Here is a 20737-nt window from a genome sequence, read left to right as displayed (position 1 = left end):
GGGTTCAGATTCCCCATCTGGCCCCCTTCCTTGGGATGTAGGACCCTGCAAGTCCAACTGCCCTCATCCCTGACACCAGTGCTGACCTTTCCAGCCCCCCTCATAATTAAGGCAAGCCCTCTCTAGAGGTCCACCCTCATGAGCATTCAAGATTCTGTTTAAGGAAAGAACACAAGGCTCACAAAGAAATTTCTCAAACACATGTGCAACCACACCTTACTTTACTCATAAAAAGCACACTAGAATCACAAATCTATGGAGAAAACAACCACCACCTGAATGAATTCCCTTCCCAGTGTCCTCTCTAGTCTTGAGTCTTTGGGGGTTTTTTTTAAGGTGCTTCCTGCCCCAACACCTTCTTGCACTGACAGCCATGAGGCATTCCAAGTGGTTCCTTCGTACAAGGATACAGTCAGCTTCGTCTTCTTAGATCCTGTGACCTGCTAGATGGTTGCTTAAGAGGTGTAGGAGGCAAGGCTTCAAGTAGCAAGCTGAGTGTCCCACAGTTCAAATAGGCAATTAATAGCCCCTTCCACCTTCCCACCCATGTGGTCATGAAGGAACGTATCAGTCTTCAGAGGGAGATCTGAGAGCTTAAAATGAGAAGCCCCCAGCCCATTTATGGATTTGACAGCCAGAAATTATGGATGCTGGTGTCCAGCTGCAGAGTCTGAAGATGTTTTGGGCAAGGTGGGTTTATAAAAAGGATAAGCACAGCCCATTTCCACCACCTGCCCAATAAACAGATAGTTGATTTTGCCTATGAGGAACCTAGTGATCTCTCCATTTCATCCTCTGAAGACTCCTGTTCTACCTGACAGAAAAGAGATGTTGTTATATGGGAGAACAAGTAACATTGTTCTGGGGTGATCCTCCTCGAGTTTTGTAAAGAATAGAAAATAGGTAGCAGAGGGGACCCCAAGACAGACTCTTATCTGGACCAACCCACTAGCTCGCCCTCTCCAGAGCACTCCGTATCTAAGAGGAGGAAAATGAAAGTGAGATTTTTCCTGCTACTGGGTCAGAGAAGAGCAATGAAAGATGGGGCCAGGAAGCCCACCTGCTGAGGAGGGGGAAAGTTTTTGAGAAGTTCTTTTGGAGGACAAATCAAAGATTCCTTTATGGAGGAAAACAGGAAGGCAACACAGGCCCCCTTGATCCAGGCTGCCACTCCAAGATGAGGAGACAAGAAGAGGTGAGAGGCCTACTTCCAATATATAATCTTGCGAACCCCTGCCTGACGCCTGACAGAATTCTTTTTATAAGTCACCTTGTTGGGTATCTAGAAGACTCTGTAAGCTGTTCCACTGAACCTTTGGTGATCTGCTGTAGTAGAGCATGTTCATTTAGATTTTAGCCACTCATATTCATGCCTGGCATAGAGCCACCACAGCAAGATCACAGCATGACCAGAAAGGAAGAGAGAGGATGGGCAGAACAGACCTGCTGTTGAAGATTTCAGGGGAGCAGCACCTAAGGGACAGCTTTTTCCATGAGCAAATTTCCTTTGCCCTCATTTGCACTGTGTCACTCCAAATCTCTGCTGAGACGTGGAAGAAAGATGGTGCTTCATCAGAGAAGTACCAGGATCAGCTGCTCATAGTGAGGCAGGAGAACATCTATGGAAGCCGCCTGTATGCCAAGAGAAGATGGAACTGAGCACAAACAGCTAAATCCAAGACTGGTTACCACCAGTCTGACTAACAAAGAAGAATTAGTCTCCATCTACATTGGTGGAAGATGCACCCCAAAAGTAGCATCAGTTCATTAGGTAGGAGAGCAGCATGGGCAACAGAGAGAAGAAAGCAGAAGGTTTCGTTTGGCAAAAGGACTCTGAACGAAGATTATATTATTTGTGGGCACACCGTTCACGTGTAAAATGTAGCACATCTTAGCCTTGATGCTTTATTGCTTCCCTGCTAACAGGAAAACTGAAAGCATGCCCAATACCCCTGTGTCCGATTTGCAGTAGTGCCTTGCTATTTAATCAGTAGAAGGAAAAGGGACAAAAGAAAGAAAAAGAAATCTCACCTATAAGTCACCTCCTCAGGGAAACAAACAACATTGGAGTGTCAGGAAATAAGGGCTTCTAGTCAGGAGCTGAACAGTGAGTCTAGCTTACATTTCTATATTTACTATCACTTCTCTTCAGATCTTCTCTATTATATCAATTCTTTTATCTGAGCTTCCCATTTCTCTTTTCACTAGACTGAGCTGGTTTTCTAGTAAACCATTACTTTCCATTTTATCAATTATAATCATTTGCTCAATGTTTTTAATAAAAATGTTGAGAACAGTTGATAAATTTCATGATTTTTAAAAAATTTTCATTACATTTTTCAACTTTTTCCAAGAAAAAGTAGCTACACTTCGATAAAAAATATTTTCCAAATATTTGGACCAGCTCTAAAAATTGTAAAGTATACATTGGCCTCCCACTCCAGGTTAGCTACTTGCACCCATGCACCTGTCAGCTCCCAGGGTAGTATACGACACCAAGGGTATCAGAGCTATATGAAACCTTCCTCTCTGTTGCAGGTCCAGGTCATGGACAGTGTCTCAGTGAGTCAGCCTGGGGCTTATCCTTCCCCACTGCTCATCCTTCCTCCACTAGCCGGTTAAGTCCGCCACTTTATAAGGAAAGAAGGGGAATGGGGTGGAACAGCCAGCAGATGACTTCTCAGAGGCAGGTGGAAAGCCTAATTTGCCCCACTTTAGCAGAAAGCAGGGTTTACATTCCCCTCCACTATTTTCTAAAGTGTCAGCAGAACCCTTGCTTCCCCTTTATTATTTATTATCCCTACCATCACCATGCTCATATGAGACAAGGAAACCACCAGCTGCCTCCCATAACCAGTCTACCACTGCTGGAGCCAGAGGGGTTTGGGATTAGGATAGGAGGATAATGAGATAACATAGTCCAGTGGATAAGACATAAGTCTGGAGCGATGGAGACCAGGATTCTATTCTTGGCTAAACCACTGATCTGCTGCAACAACCTGGGCAAGTCACTTCACCGTTCTCTTCCCCAATCCACCTTTCGTCTGTCTATTTAGACTGCAAGCTCCCTGGGACAGAGACTACCTCTCACTATGTATTTGTACCTCACCCAGCACAATAATGCTGTGATCATGGCCAGGGCCACTGAAAAACACTCTCTCTCTCTCAAACAAGATTTCCAGCACAGCAGCAGCTTCTAATTCAGCAGCTTCTAATTCAGAGAACCCTCCCAAAACATTCACAGGCAGAAGCCTGGGGTTTAATTTATGGCCTTGTCTTAGATCTAGTTGAACCCACACTTTTAGACACTCAGCAGACTGCTGTAACAGGATCCAAATACTTAATTAAGCCTCCAGAGTCTGAACAGGGTCCAGGCACTGCTCTGGCATGGGGTCTCTACACACACACATTCAGGATGCAAATTTTCTAGCTAGCACCCCCACTACTCCTGAGAGCTGAGTTCTTACAGTCCAATTACCTAGTCCCTGGGACCAGAATGCTAGCAATGAGAGCACTCTGGATTTAAATTTACCTCTTATGGGGCATGGGATAGGTATAGCAAGTAATACACACAGCGACTTTGCACAGGATTCTAAAACATACAGCATAGCTTTCCCACTGTCTTGGCCCCCCGTTTTTCCAGACACTAAGCACAAAGGCTACATTTTGTTATCCATCACTGTCTGGTGTAATTCTATTCTCCATGAGAAATAGCATTTCTGGAGAATTTTTTTTCCCCCTTTAGTTTTGTCTTCTAGTTGTTTTTAATTAAAAATTCCCTTTGATATATTCTACCACACTGGACATCAAAATTCAGTTTGTTTTCATTCTTATTATCTTATACTTTCCATTTTTTTATTTTTATCCTTTCATTAGCTCTTTTAGCATGCGTAACTAAAACATCAGGCCACTGCAGGTTTATGCCCTGAAATTTCCTAATTGTATTACTTCTGTTATCTGATTTTAAAAAGTAATGTTTTTGTTTGGTTTGTTTATTTTTTAAGTCTTAATACTTCCACGGACTTTTATCCCAATGGGCAATATCTGATGTAGTTCCATTTTCTGACTTTGTTTCCTTATTTTTTTTTAATTTCTTTTCATAGTTTCATTATACATAAAAACTGGTTATATACAAGTCCCAAGGAAGCCAACAAAAGACAAAGATGCCTTTTGAAAACACGGGTACGAAGCCCATGCTTTTCAAAGCCAAATCATTCGCGATACCTTGATAGAGGATAAATAGTTACATTGTCTAAACAAATTTCATGAATCATTTTAATACTGATTTTGGTACAGAGGAGAGCGCTAGGAGCGAAAAATCAATATTGTTGCCATGGCATTACATTTGCAAGAAAAAAAATCCAAAACCCAAACACCTTGCAGAATTATATGTGTGACCCAAAAGCCACAATAAAAAATACATGTCAAGAAAAAAAAAATCACTGCAAGGAGTAGAAAGGACACCTGACAGGTAGGTAGATATGGATCAGGGTACTGAAGAAAATTCAAATACTGAAATATTTTGCTTTTTAGAGAGGGATTTTTTGAAAGAATTAGAGTGACATTTAGGGGGTACGATAACAGCTCTGAAATATATATATTTTGGAAGGCAGTGGCCTGTGTCTTAAAAAAAAGGAAGCCTGGATGAGAAGGCAGAAGGATTAAAACAGCAGCTCAATCTGTGCTCTTTTCTTTCATGGCATGAAAACCACATTTTCTCTTCCACTTGTCACACACTGGTGCAAGGTTATCATATTATCGCAGCATGGGGACAAACAAAATTAGATACGCAATCTGTTCACAGGACTTGAGCGAGTGGACAATAAGTTTCTGCTCTCCAACACCCAATCATTTGTTGTGACCTCATTTGCAGCGCAAGCTTTCTACTAAAAAATCCTCAAACGATTCATTGTGCCACAGAAACCAATAGCTGTGGGTTGGTCTGATGCATATTTTTGGAATGCTCCAATAACATTAAGGTTATCACAACTCAATTCTTCAAAATGTGCCTAGCAGGAACTTGGATATTAATATTAATAAACAGCACTTCTTCAGCATTTTTAATCTTCAAAGAGCATTGCAAACAATTAGTTCATTGTACAGAGAATGCAATCAGCACCAGCAGGAGGATTGACTTACACTACTCTCAAATAGACTCTTCAGCCACTGCTTGGAGCAGGGTTGACAGGCTTTGGAGAGACCCTTCTCAAACTGGATGAAAGGGCAAGGCAATGGAAGGGAGAAGAGCAAGAGCCTAGTGGATTCAACCCTTAAGCAAAAGTTCTATTTACGTGTCTGAAAAAAACATTAAGTTATCTGTTAAACTAGGAACTTACTTCCTGGCAATATTGCAGAATCCCTTCTTTTGTTCCAATGCAGGTCTTGGTCCCTGAGGGGTCAGATTCCCATTTTCCGTTCTGAACATTCATATGCATATTGAGTTTGCCACAAAACATGGCAATTTGGGGCTCTGCCAACAAGCCAGCATTTCCATCAGTAGGCACCTGGAAATAGGAGGAGAACATTGTTATTAATTATTGAAACTTCAGTCCAAGGTGGTAACAGTTCGAATGAACTGGAATCAATAACTTCTGCTTATCCATGCAAGGCAGCAACTATGTGAATGGTTATATGTACAGAGATTTGGGAGATTAAAACAAAAATCTCTTGAGTAATTCAACACACAACAAACTCAAGACATGAGAGGTTTTAAATTGAAAACTCTTTGGGGCAGGGACTGACATTCACTGGAACCTTGTCTAGACTAAGATAAAAGATATATGTAGTTAAAACACTCTGGGTAACACGGGGCCCCATGTTAACTTCAGCTGATCAAAAATGGGAAAAGTTTTCATAAAACTTTGGCTCCTTTTTCATCTTAAAAAAAATGAAGATGTTCAACCAGCTCTGTTGAAATTAACACGTTTTAACACTTTTGTAGGCAGGAGAAGGTATCTTTTAATGTGTGTTAGCTGATATGATAGAGATGAACCCCAGCTTCCACCGACATTTCTAAAATACAGTTTACTCGGACTACACAAGACACTTAAAATGTGCTAGCTAAAATATGTTAGCTAACACATTTTAAAAATACTTTTGTTATCCTATTGTGGGCAAGCCCAATATGTCTTTACAGTGCCTGGTGCCATGGGCCCTCCGTCTACTTGAAGCATCTAGGTGTTACTAGAGTACAAACAACAAACAACAATTAATACCACCACCACCACACAATGCCTGTGTAATTGCTGAAGGGAGTCGCATGTGTAATTGTGTAGACTCTTATTTGATACATATAGTCAACAACCACAACAAAAAACCTTCAAGTTGTTATATCATAACTATTCACTGGGGCACAGTTAAAGATGGTCTGTGGAGCTTTATTTAGAAATGCCCTCATTTTTAAATTATTTCTCCTGTAATTATGTCATTTTATATTAATAGGATATTTACATAAAACTAAATATCTGAAAGTTTCTGTTTGGCCATTTATATATATGCATCTTACATTCAGATATCATATGAACCCCCAAGAATTTCTAAATGCCTTATAAACCAGTGCTTTCAGAGACTGCCATATGTTCTATAAACATCCTTCTGTCTAGAACTTCTCTTTAAATAACTCAATACTGAACCTCTTCACAGCTGAAATCATCCTCAAGATGCTGATTGTGCAATGAAACCATGTGACAGGAGATGAATCAGTTGTTTGAAATGAAAGAATCAGCAGATACATTAACCACAATGTTACTAACTGAAAGCAAGCTCTGGCAAGAATACAATGGAAACAGATGTCGAACATCAGCATCAGAGGGTATCACGTGCCAGCAGTGGTGAGCCCAAAATGGAAGACAGATAAGAACTGGGCATCTAAGATCCAGGTGATTGAGCAGCACTCTAAATATTTATCAATGATCTGGAAAAAGACAACATAAAAACATCACTGACAAAATTTGCAGACGAGACAAAAATTGTGGGAGTGGTAAATAATGAAAAGGACAGGTCACTGATTCAAAGCGATCTACATCATTTGGTAAACTGAGCACAAGCAAACAATATGCATTTTAATACAACTAAGTGGAAATGTATATATCTAGGAACAAGGAATGTAGGCCATATCTACAGAATAAGGAACTCTATTCTGGGAAGGAGTGACTCAGAAAAAGATTTGGGGTCTGTGGTGGATAATCAGCTGAACATGAGCTCCCATGTGATGCTGTGGCCAAAAGAGCTAATGCAACCCCGGGATGCATAAACAGGGGAATCTCAAGTAGGAAGAGTAAGGTCATTTTACCTCTGTATTTGGCACTGGTGAGACCACAGCTGAAACACTATGTCCAGTTCAGATGCCCACAAATCAAGAGGGATGTTGATAAATTGGAGAGGGTTCAAAGAGCTATGCGAATGGTGAAGGGATTGGAACATATGCCTTATGTTCATGCTCAAGTTGCTCACTCTAGTTATCTTAACAAAGAGAAGGTTAAAGGGTGAAGTGAGTACTATCTATAACTATCTCCAAGGGGAACAAATATTTAATAATGGGCTCTTCAATCTAGCAGAGAAAGGTATAATATGCTCCAATGGCTAGAAGTCAAAGCTAGACAAACAAAATGGAAATAAGGCACACATTTTTAATGGTAGGGGTAAATAACCATTGGAACAATTTACCAGGAGTCACAGTGGATTCTCCATCACTGATAATTTTTAAATCAAGATTGGATGTTTTTCTAAAAGATCTGCTCTAGGAATTATTGTGGGGAAGTTCTGTGGCCTGTGTTATATTGCAGGTCAGACTACATCAGAGATTCTCAAAATGTTGTCCGTGGACGACCAGTGGTCCGCAAGCTCCATTCAGGTGGTCCACGGATAGTTCCTCTAAGGTGCGTATCTGGGCAGCCGCACACAAGAGAATGAAGGGCCACCCACCTAATTAGTGGAGCCATGCAGGCATGGCTCCACTAATTAGGTGCCTGGACCCTGGAGAAGACGCACATGTAAGATGAGGTAGTTGCCTTGCAGGGAATAGAGGGTTGCGGGGGGGGGGGGGCGCAATGGGGTAAGAAGAGGGGGGAATTTGGGACATGCAGATAAAAAAAGACAACAACTTTCCACAGCTCCAGAGTTGTGGCTGCTGGGGAGAGATGGCCCTCCTTCCCAGCCTCAGCTCTATGGCTGCTTTGGCGGGGAAGAGACCCCGCCTCCCTTCCCAGCCCCAGCTCGGGGGCTGCTGCAGCGTGGGAGAGAGGGCACATCCATCACATTAGAAAGGTATGACTACTGATATTAAAATGTGAGTTGTGTGCTTTTATTTATAGAACAAAAAGTTTTATTATTATGGGTTTTTTTATATAGTGCTTTTATCCAAAGCACGGTACAATAGTTAGCTAACAGTACACACAACATTTGGAAAGATCATTAAGTAGTGCGCTAAGAGCCTCAGCAATTTTCAAGTGGTCCGCAAACAAAAAAAAATTAAGAACCACTGCACTAGATGATCATAATAGTCCCTCTGGCCTTGGAATCTAAAAATATGAATCATGACTACATACTAACATGTATTTTCACTCCAAAGTTCTCAGCGAAGACGGGGGGGGGAGGGGGGGGGAGAGAGAGAGAAGACAGTTGTAAAACCTAAAAGATGACATGCTCCATTTGGGGCTGGGATGAAGGAGATTACTTCAGAAGGGTACAATCCTAGAATTTAACTTTTAAGAAAAACAGAATTTGATAATTTCATCAATCATTGACTCTGTTCAAAAGTCAGCAAGAGTCAGCAGACATCCCCTTAACACTAGTAAAGCCAACCACAGACATCACACACTTCCTCCTTCCACCCCAACACACTCACACTCTTTGGATATTATTGCAAAGTCTTCTTAATTATCATCTCAGTGCTTGTCTTCACTACGGGGGTAAGTTGACCTAAGTTATGCTACTCCAGCTACATGAATAACATGGCTGGAATTGAGGTAACTTAGGTCAACTTACCCTGATGTCTACGTAGCACAGTGAAAACAGGAGGCACTCTCCGGCTGACTTCAAGTTAGTGTGTCTTCACTAGACCCCCTAAATTGATCCCTGCTGCATCGATTGCAGCAGTGTCAATCTCCCTGTAGTGAAGACCAGCCTTCAGTATACAACACTGTAAAAGCCAGCGGCTTCTTGCATTTCAAGAAGTTACCACCACTGTATTATCAGCACAGATAGTTCTAAACAAAACAAATCCATCCCTTCCTTAAGGTTAAAGCACAGTTTAACTTTGAAAATTATACATCTGAAATGATCTAGACAGTTCAGCAACACTGATAATGTCTGTGTTAACTGCATACGTATTGTAGTCAAGAGTTAATTAGTATAGCCATGCCATTTCAAAATATGGAAAACAAAATGTGTTCATGACTTGTTTTAGTAATTTGATTAGCCAGGGAGAAACCATACTTCTGTTTCAAAGAGAATTGTTAATTGTATACTTGGGCACCAACTTCAATTTTTACACTGGTTAAATCAGAAAAATAGTGAACTACAGTAAAAATAATTGTACCCACCACAAGCCAAAGACAAGGTGAAAGATGTGCCTGCATATTAAATTTCTAGTTTTGTCAGAAAAATGAAAAAAGCATGATGCTTCATAAGGGCACTAAAATAAACATGAACTTCCTTAATGCACATTTAAGAGATTGAGTAATTTCAACAAAAAAGAAACCCGTCGAGAAGAGCTGATTGGGAAGACTGGGATACTCTGTAAATTATTAAAGTTCATATATCATGTCAACCATGGAATGCTTTTCATTTCTCTCTACTAAAAATCAGTGATTAAAGGAAATGGTATCAAATCGCTAGGAAGAAAATACTAAAACGTATTTTTCTTTGATAACCTGGAGGATTATTTTACACAGGCTTCTTCACAGAAGAACTACAAATAGTTGCCTCGGTATTTAGGTTAGAAATATGTCACATTTGATATACTCTTCTGTAGGGCCCTATCAAATTCACGGCCATGAAAAACGTGTCACGGACTATGAAATCTGGTCTTCTATGAAATCGGGTCTTTTGTGTGCTTTTACCCTATACTATGCAGATTTCATGGGGGAGACCAGTGTTTCTCAAATTGGAGGTCATGACCCAAAAGGGAGTTACAGCGGGGTCGTGATATTGCCACCCTTACTTCTGTGTTGCCATCAGAGCTGGTCAGCCGGAGAGCGGCAGCTGTTAGCCAAGTGCCCAGCTCTGAAGGCAATGCCCCGCCAGCAGCACAGAGGTAAGGATGGCAATACCATATCATACCACCCTTACTTCTGTGCTGCTGCCTTCAGAGCTGGGCAGCTGGAGAATGGCAGCCACTGACTGATGGCCCAGTTCTGCAAGCAGCAGTGCAGAAGTAAGGGTGGCATCATCATACAATGCCATACCAACCTTACTTCTGCGCTGCTGCTGGCAGGAGCTCTGCTTTCAAAGCTGAGCTCCCGGCCAGCAGCCACCACTTTACAGCTGCCCAGCTCTAAAAGCAGTGCCACCACCAGAAGCAGCAGCACAGAAGTAAGGGTAACAGTACCGCAACCCCCACCCCCCTACACACCCTCACACAATAACCTTGTGACCCTCTGCAACTCCTCTTTGGGTCAGGATCTCTACAACTACAACACTGTGAAATTTCAGATTTAAATAACAGAAATCATGAAATTTAAAATTTTTTAAATCCTACGGCCGTGAAACTGACCAAAATGGATCATGAATTTGGTAGGGTCCTACTCATCTGTGATCCTTGAAACATCAGAATTCATGAACAGGGGTACAGTTTTACTAATCAAGTCCGACTGGGTAACATGTAACCCACATTATTACAAAATCCTCTAATTACTCACTGCATATTCATCTTTAAAAAGGGAAATGGACTTACTGCCGGATTCCATAAGTCTGACTACTTCCATAGCACAACTGAGGAGTGGGGGGAGGGATAGCTCAGTGGTTTGAGCATTGGCCTGCTAAACCCAGAGTTGTGAGTTCAATCCTTGAGGGGGCCACTTAGGGATCTGTGGCAAAAATCAGTACTTGGTCCTGCTAGTGAAGGCAGGGGGCTGGACTTGATGACCTTTCAAGGTCCCTTCTAGTTCTAGGAGATAGGTATATCTCCATATATTACACACACAGAGAGAAAGCTTTCTATTTCTGTTTGGCATGTATGCATATCCAGTCTATGGCATTACAGTTGTTTAATATTTTATAATAGATATAAGAAATGGAATATCATTTAGTTTCCACATTCTGTCATAAAATTTCAATGATATAAACTTGTAAAAAATTAGTCTTCAAAACATGAAGCAACGTCTGCCTGAAATTGCAAAAAGCCTGAACCAATGGGCTTTGAGGTATCAGCTGCTCCACTGATTTCAGTGGATGCTAACTCAGATGACAATGTTATTTTAAATGTCAACACTGTCAGCTATTTCACTGTCCAAGAGCACTGAGTGCCATATATGAAAATTTCCCAATGTTTCCCAACGTGTGGGAAACCCATTGACTGAAGTGAACATCGCCTCTCCAGGAGAGACTTAGAAGCATCAGAAATTTGGAATGAAGGCTGCGTTTGCCACAAAAAAGCCACATGTATTTTACACTAGGCTATTTTGGAAAAAAGAAAAGGCCTGTTCTTCTATCACCAGTTCAGCTCCAGCAGTCGTGGCAGTAGTCAGAGTACTAGCGCAGACAGTGTCAGAAGCTGCCAGCATTTTTACCACAAGATCACTCAGACCCACTCTGAGCAAGGTTAGACAACAATAACAGATGTGCTGGCAGCAGTAGCCTAGTCTACAATGCAGAGGAAGCTGAGGGACCTTTGCAACAGGCCTGAGATGGCCACCCACCTACCAGCAAGACTCAGTCCTCCTAGCCCCTACTCTGCTGAGTCAAAATACAACACAAATTAGGGTCTTTAGATTCTAACAAATCTTGTCAGGAGAGCACAGTGATGACGTATGGGCGGGGCAGGGAAAACAAATGAGCCTTAGGCTTGTGAGGCGGAGGGCCCAATGTGCAGGGGCGGCTCTATGATTTTGGCCGCCCCAAGCACGGCAGTCAGGGAGCCTTCGGCGGTGTTTCTGCAGGAGGTCCACCGGTCACGCAGATTCAACGGCAGTTCTGCGGGTGATCTGCCGGTTCCGCGCCTTCAGCGTGCCCGTCGCCAAATTGCTGCAGATACACCGCCCACACGAAAACTGGCATGCCCCACCCTCCCCCAGCCTTGCCACTCCAGGCACGCGCTTGCTGCGCTGGTGGCTGGAGCCGCCACTGCCAATGTGGGAGGCTCACTCAGGGTTCTCGCTTTCCATGGGCTTCAGAAATTTCACAGGAGGCATTCCCTCCATCTCCTCCCCCCAACCCCAGGCTCTCTTCAGATGCCTCACAGATCTCCTGGAGGCCTGCAGGATAAGGCTTTCTAGCTACAAACCTCAGCGGGCCCACTAGGGGAGAGGACTGAATGAATGAGAGCAGGGGACACAGAGGTAGGATACTCAAGGGGCATTCCCCCCATTCTGCTTTTCTGGGGAGTGAAGAACTTCCTCAGCTAACTCCTGCTGCTCCCTGACTTGCACTGGTGAGTTCTAGGCAAGCTAAACATAGCTACCAGTCAGCATGCCATTGTAACATTACTAATTCAATTTGTATTCATTTTTGAAATTTGACAAACTCAACTCAGCTTTGGTCCTGTTGAGTAGATCATAGCTAGGGAATCCAGTAAATTAGATTCTCTCTCACCCTGCCACCACCACCTCTTTCCTCTTCTTCTTCCCCGATTTCTGCTACAAGGTAGCAACAAAGTTATATTTTTCCAAATGCTGATGAAAACACACCTTTTTAGGGTGTCATAATTCACGAACCTCTTGTCCAATTCATTTCAAAATTGGTAGAGAATTTCTACCTTGGCTTACCTATCATGAAACATTATGATGTTTAGAGGCAGGATTAAGATTGGGCTCCTACAGGAACCTGTTACAGTATTAAATACGAGGCCTCTCCTACAGCTTCACATTGTAGATGAAGTGTCAAATAATTAGCTGAAAGTTGAACAAAAATTTGGATTTGTAAATAAAATTGGTCCACACTAGTGTCTGAACTCTTACTGAGATCATGATCTCCAAAAGCATTCAAATAGGACTCTGTTCATTTCCCTATTTTACAAACCAACACAATTCTTTCCAACTGTCATTTTCTTTAACCTTTTATAAAAGCAGAAGGGATTTCATTTTCTCTTTTCTGTCAAGTAAATAAAAGGATTTTCTGTGGCACCATACTGTGCTCTTTCAAATTCATATGCATCCTTCTTCCACCATCAGAATTTAGAGGGAACATAATAAAAAGGAATAAAAGATTAAGTAACAAAGAATTACACTTTTGTTATTTTTTTTTCTGGCCTGTATAAATCCCCACTGAAAAACATTTAGAATTAAAGCAGTTACCTGCAAAAAGCAATGTACTAAATTCCATTAACTTTAGTAATGTGTCCTAAAGACCACAACAGGCAGGCTATTTAATTTGTTAGTCTAAACAAAAGCACATCGATACATAAAATCATCTAAACGACATGTGCTCTGGGAGACAATTCATAGTTTTCCTCCTTCTGCCAAATTTATTTTAGCAGATTTACAATGTGAGTTCTGCTCAAAACCACAGCTCTAAAAGATCTGAACTGTGGCTGTATTTTTACTCTACAAACTGCCTGTAGGTTAAAATAGCTCACAAAAATCTACAGCGAAGGGTGTATACTATAGGCAAATCTTCTACAGAGCATTAATGTTTACTGGACAGGTGGGTTTTTTTTAAAGATTGCATTTCATTTCTATTTTGGAACAATAAAAAAAATCCCATTAAACCTACAAAGCAATATAAATCTTAATATTGGTGACTTGGTGGCTAGCAAGTGAGTTTTCTGTGATCTAGGTCTTTACTTAACCTGTACCCATGCTGATAGTGACCAAATATAGTTAGCATCTGAGAGATGGTCAGAAAAGACTCAAATATCTATGGAGTCAGAAAGGCTACCTCATGAAAGCCTCCATTTGGCTCTCACAATCTCAATCATGCGGAAAGATTAAATGGGACCGCATTTCCTCTCTCAGCCCTATTGATGGTAGCTCCTGAATAAGGTTGAGGAGCATTGGTCAGTGCAAGGAAGTGTACAGATGTCTGTGTACTCTTTAAAAAAAGGTTTGTGGTAATACAATGAAATCTGTGAACTATTCTACCAGTTCTAAACCAAGTGAAATATAAATATGGGCAAAATTTAGCTCATGATTTTGGAACGGTGTACAAATGTAAGCTGCAAGCCTGTTCTCCAGATCAGATGAAGTTTTAGCCCTTTGTATATTGTGTTGATTTATCTACTGGTAGTAAACAGAGTTATTTATTTAATTGGAGGTTTTCTCAGTAAAATTGAACCCACTGTTATCAACAAGTTTTCCTAAGTGAACAGCACTTGTATAAGTCAACTATTCAATGGAATTAATTTGTAAGTTCATTTTATTCTGCTAAAAATTTACTTGTGCATCCTTCTATTGTGTCTCTATTAGGAATCCCAGTGGTTAAGAACTTCAATTCTAGTTAGGCTGGCTAAGTACATTGTCTTTTTCAAAATACTGATTGCCCTAGTCACATTTAGTGAGTTTTGTCATTAAAATTTAAATATTACTATTCCTCTACTTCTCATATTTAAAAAGAAATTTAAAAAATTAAAAAACTGGCCTCATACAATCCAATCTTGCTTCTTAAAGTAGATAAACATATGTTCAAAGACTCTTGCCAGAAAAATAGCAACAGTCCTTCCTCCATTTATACCAGGGGTCGGCAACCTTTCAGAAGTGGTGTGCTGAGTCTTCATTTATTCACTCTAATTTAAGGTTTTGCGTGCCAGTAATACGTTTTAATGTTTTTAGAAGGTCTCTTTCTGTAAGTCTATAATATAACTAAAATATTGTTGTATGTAAAGTAAATAAGGTTTTTAAAATGTTTAAGAAGCTTCATTTAAAATTAAATTAAAATGCAGAGCCCCTGGACCAGGTGGCCAGGACTTGGGCAGTGTGAGTGCCAGTGAAAATCAGCTCGTGTGCCGCCTTTGGCATGCGTGCCATAGGTTGCCTACCTCTGGTTTATACACACTGATCAAACAGTTTTCATACGTGATAGATAACTTAGTGATCATATTCGATGGCTCACAGGAGTAATTCATAAACCAGAGAATAAAAAAGACCTAATACTTAGATCTTAGATGTCAAAAAGGTCTTTGAAAAAGCAGAGGACCTTTCCTAAAAACACTGCTATTGGAGATGGTGTTGGGAGGCAATATGAAGACTTGGGTAACATAAGAAAAAGGATAAAAGTTAATGGGGCCACATGACAAAAAATTTCAACTATGAAGAGGAAACAGACATGGTTGACCTCTATCCCCCTAGATGGTTGCCTTCTTTATTAAACCTGTGGCACATAAAAATACACCAGAATAATAGCATAACGGATTAAAATAAATAAAATGGAAAATAAAACTGTACTGTATGTTGATGTTGCGATACTAATGGTTGCCGACCCAGTACAATCTATGACTTACATACTGAATGAAATTAATGAATTTGGTGATATCTGGTTATAAGTTATTCTACATCTGAAATACTAAATATAGGGCTGGAGGAATCGATGATTAAACAGCTGCAAGTTACATTTGAGTTAGTGCAGTCTAAACAAAAAAACCCCACATAGGAGTAATATTTCTTATAACCTCAAATAGCTATATGAAATTAAGTTTCCTTCCAATATTTCAAAATTAAAAATTAATTTGTTGGATTGGAAACAACTACAGTCGCCTTGGCAAGGCCATACTGCAGTCATAACAATCAATTAGCTTATGGTTGGCAAAAATTAACTTTCTATTTCAGGCTGTAACAGTATAGATACTAAGAAGAACTCAAGAAGAAATTCAGGCAAGAATTTTATTATATTTGTATGGGGCAAAAAGGTCCCACAACTTATATAAGAAAACTCTACAAGACCCACTCTGAAAGTGGGATTGGCAGCAACAAATTTACTGAAATATTATTATTAAGATTACTATCACTATAATACTATGGTGACTCCAGTAAATAAAAGGACAGATCCCCCAACATCCGTGTCATGGAGAAATAAACTATGGGAAATCCTTTCAACTGAAAAAATAACAGTCTTATATAATCTGGTAATGTATGGTTACCATTTTGGGGATTTGAAAAAAAAACTATGGAGATAATAATAAGAGGTTAACCAAACACAAGTGGGTCTTTTCAAACAGTAACAAATACAACTTACAAATAAGTTTTGTTAATACCTGCATGGGAAGTTCACATATTCGTTTTGTCATTATTAGCAAAGTTAAAAAAATTCACAAGAACCTATTTTTACAGTTAAAGACATCTTCCTTACCATACATTTCTAAACACTGCATGCACTACAGCAGAGAACTAGGAAGCTGAGTGCTAGTATTTTAAGTCATAAAATATATGTGTTTATATAGCATCTAGCACAATCAGGTCCTGATTCTGATTGGGCTCTCTAGGTGCTACTCTAATACAAACAAGTAATCAATAATAATTATCTACCTCAAGCATTCCATTAGGCATTGATCCTTGAAATAAAGGTCAAGTTAAAATAAGCACATTTGTAAGAAAAATTCTATGTATGCTAATTATCATTGTATCCAATGATTTATTGGTTTCATTCACATTAATGAGAAGCTTGTATCCTGCCAAGAAGCCTTTTGTGTACTGAAATGTAATTACATAATCAACTCTAAAGTACAGAGATGCAGTTTCTAAATGGTAACGTTGAGCACCTTAAAATAAAGCTACAGTGTGGGTTCCTAAAAACTTGCCTGTGGTGTTAACCTCCCCTCTACTGATCATAAAGACTTTCAGACAGATTAGTTTCCCAAAGACGAACTCATACAATACCAATTACCATTTTAACAGCAGCAATTTAGTTTATTACTCTTATAGAAATACTAATACCGCCAAACGTATTCATTAAATAGTAATCATACATTATTCTACTCACTTGAAATAGAATCCAGAAGGGATGTTAGGTACTTTGTTGCATAAAGGTGTGCCAGAAGTCGGGCAAATAATTACTCAAATTAGGTTGGGGGGATTCACACTATAATAATAGCTATGTTAGTCTTCGTTGTACTACTATAAAAATGCACTAGTGACTAATCATCGCTGTCTAGTATATAGACCACAATTTTAAAAAAATGGTTGCCTAAAATAAAATAGGAACTTCGGAAACTAGCTTTAGTGTACTCCCTGCCTTTTTTTTTTTTAATTGTATTATCTTGGCCATTATCATTTTTATCAAGATAGGCTCTTCTAACTTTCCTCCATGACAAATTCAAAAGTTAAAATTTGAGAATGCAAACTACCCTAAATATAAGTCATACCAAAATAATGAATGCTTGGTTTTATAAGAAATATCTGGATAGAGCTTTTTGGTGCTTAGAGCTTGTTTAACTATTTAATAAGGCACTTGACCCCAAGGTCAAGGGGGGGGGAGGGAGGTGAAAGCAGAAGTATAGCTTTTCCCCTCCCCCAGCTAAGGTATATAAGAGATATAGAAAGGATTGATGCAAACAATTTTCTTCAAAATGCTAGGAAATGCCAGTTTCTACAGTTCAAAATATAAACCATTTATATAACTTGTGAGATTGATAATTTGTATCAGTGCAAAGTGCTGATAAAAGTTTAACTCAGGGGTTCTGAAACTGGGGGTTGGGACCCCTCAGGGGGTCGGTGAGGTTATTACATGGGGGGGAGTCACAAGCTGTCAGGCTCCACCCCCAAACTCTGCTTTTCCTCCAGCATTTATAATGGTGTTAAATATATTTAAAAATTTTTAATTTATAAGGGGGAGGAGGGTCGCACTCAGAGGCTTGCTGTGTGAAAGGAGTCACCAGTACAAAAGTTTGACAATCACTGGTTTAACTACTCCCGAAAGCCAAGAAAATCCACTTTACCTTAGCACAGCCAGAAGTGCTTGAATTCTCTTAGCTCTCATTACTATTTCACCTTACAGTAGATTTCCTATGCACTGTTGTTGCAGCCGTGTTGGTCAACTACTGCCATATATTTTAGTCAGAAAGCATAGCTGTATCAGGAACACACTAAGTAAGTGGATTAAGTGGATTAAGGAAGCCTTGTGAGAGGATACCTTGTGAGCTGGGTGAAATTTTTTTCTGCAAATAGTAAATTAGTCAAAAAGCATTTTGGAGGACACCAAAACTATTCACAAATTTGGGTCAAATTTGGCAAATAATCTTAGCAAAAAATGAAAAAAAAAATTCAGAAGTGTCTATTTTCAATCCACACTTTGTTTTCAAATGTCATTTCAATCAACATTCAAAACATTTTGTTCAACCCAAAACATTTTTCTCACTGAAAGGATTAAAAAACAAAAAACTTTTAAAAAATTAGTTTCAATTCAAAACAAACTGAATATTTTTCTTCAGGTTTTTTCAGTTCAGCCACCAAAAACAAAACACAAACACACACAAAAACCAGCTATTTGCTCAGCTCTAGCATGACCAGTAAGTATAACAAGAGTTTGATTCCCCACTCCTATATCCAGTAAATTTGCCATTACTTTAACTGAATTAAAAAAAAGCCTATGTAATTGAAGGTATCTATCTCAAGAAGTTTTCACTGAGATATCAAAGCTATATAATTTAGCACCAGATAGCCGTGACTATCAACATAACTACAAAGGGCTACCACAGCAGGTGAAAGTAAATTTTAGCAGACTTTGCAAATGCTGTCTCAAATGTTGCCACTCCAAAAACAGTTCCTACAAACACTACATCTTTCAAAGGGTTGCCTCTATTGTGCAAAAGCTAGTCTCAAACTGCAATAAGCTGCAAACCAGATCTTTTCATATCACAGTTTCTAATTCGCTGCTATCTGCAAGGAGAGTACATTCAGCGTTCAGCTCAATGTTTACATTTGATACAAGAGTAATGTATTCATTTTGATGTGAATAACAATACTTGATGAAAGTTCTCTCAGCCTTTCTCATTGCTAAGACCAGGTCTACACTACAGCTTTACATCATTATAACTACGTCGCTCAGGGGTGGGAAAAAACCACACTCCTGAGAGATGCAGATATACCAACCTAACCCCTGCTGTTGACAGAGCTGTGTCGATGAGAGAGCTTCTCCCATCAACACAGCTACCACTTCCGGTATAGGTGGATTAACTACGCCGGTGGGAGAAGCTCTCCCGTCGGCATAGTAGCGTCTTCACTGAAGCGCTATAGCAGCACCGGTTCAGCTGTGCCACTGCACCTTTTTAACCTTCTGACCCACTACACAGTATTCAGTGCAAGTTCTTAAACCCTTTCCTGAAATTACAGGTCTGGAGAGGACTGAATATTACGAGGATAAGTTTCCATTCCTACGGTGTTATACCATCCTTCCAATATTATGCACACAGACTGTCTTCAGACTTTAGTTTGAGAGTTTTCTGCCTATTAAAACAAATTACAGATTTGATGCAGCTTGCTTCATTTTAAAACTATGGAAACCATATCTTCCCAGATGTGATTGCTCAGGGTAGATTTTTGTATTGTTTTGGGTTTTTTTAATACTTAGATTTAGAAACTGAAGAAGATAAAGATTACCCCAAAAAATGGTAACCATTAAAAGATTTAAGACTTAGATTTTCCACATTGGCCCACCAATAGAGGCCAAGTGGTCATATTCTTTCTGAAATGAGCAGTGTTAAACACTCGATAGTCCGCACAATATATAATCTCTGGCACATAAACAAAGACCATCTTTAAGGTAGAGGGGGTTCATGGTTCAATCCAATAAAGTGCCACTCTAATAAGTGGCCACATACATAATCACATACATCATGGTCACCAGCTACACATTGAGCAAATAAATTTAGAAATTGGTGCTCCCTTCCAGACTTTATTTTAAATCAAGTCAAATTTTGACTATAAGAATCTGGCTGACTCTGGTTATGCAAAACAATGTTTTAAAGCATATAAAGGAATGATTGTGGAAAAAAAAATCAAGGGATGCAATTTAAACTCCCCACCTCTCCCCTTCAATATACAGACAAGTAATGGAGAAAAGAGTCGTCTTGTAAATTACAGCAGTAAAATGGAATAGATAGGGAACATTGAATTACTGTTTTTATAGGCCTTCTCTTACAAATTACAAGGCTGGCTGCCTGCCAAAAATCAGGAGACTGTTTCCAGGGACAGATGAGAGATTTAATAAGTTGTATGAGAGTAAATGTTTGTTAAACTGAACATGAATAATTTGGAATCAGGCTCCAATATCTTCTTGTTATTGTTAGTGCAGGAGCAGCAGTGATGGCTACAATTAAGCATCGTTATCAGCAATATATAAAACTTGTCACCATTTGGGCTGAAATTTTACAAATGTAGTCTCTGTTTGAAAGTGAACAGTTCTGGGCAAGTGTATGCAAAACAGCCATTTTGGACTATAAAAAGAGAGGGAGAGAAACCCACTACAAAAAAAGCATAGTTTCTCTCTGAACAGCTCACTCCGAACTGACTGAGGAGGAGAAAGCTGAAATTTTGCAGTCAAACAGCCTTCACTGACAAGCATTCCAGAGAAAACAGACTTTGAATTGATCTAGTTATAATTTGTTTAATCTGTACACATGCAATACATTCTACACGGTTCTCTCTCACTATGT

The 20737-nt window shown here is 39.7% G+C and overlaps 1 protein-coding gene across 4 annotated transcripts in view; it reads right to left on the bottom strand.

The window, feature by feature from the left end:
- The window catches only part of LOC120399100 (amyloid beta precursor protein), a 324609-nt gene that overhangs the window by 244316 nt on the left and 59556 nt on the right, over nucleotides 1-20737 (bottom strand). For all 4 annotated transcript variants that reach the window (XM_039527027.1, XM_039526998.1, XM_039527007.1 and 1 more), the window contains exon 2: nucleotides 5337-5504. In XM_039527027.1, the coding sequence (XP_039382961.1) occupies nucleotides 5337-5504 (168 nt within the window). The remainder of the gene's footprint in view (nucleotides 1-5336; nucleotides 5505-20737) is intronic.

The sequence above is a fragment of the Mauremys reevesii genome, linkage group 1 (genome assembly GCF_016161935.1).
Source record: "Mauremys reevesii isolate NIE-2019 linkage group 1, ASM1616193v1, whole genome shotgun sequence".
Lineage (NCBI taxonomy): Eukaryota > Metazoa > Chordata > Testudines > Geoemydidae > Mauremys > Mauremys reevesii.
The sequence above is the reverse complement of the archived record's forward strand: the minus strand, read 5'-3'. Positions and strand labels throughout refer to the sequence as shown.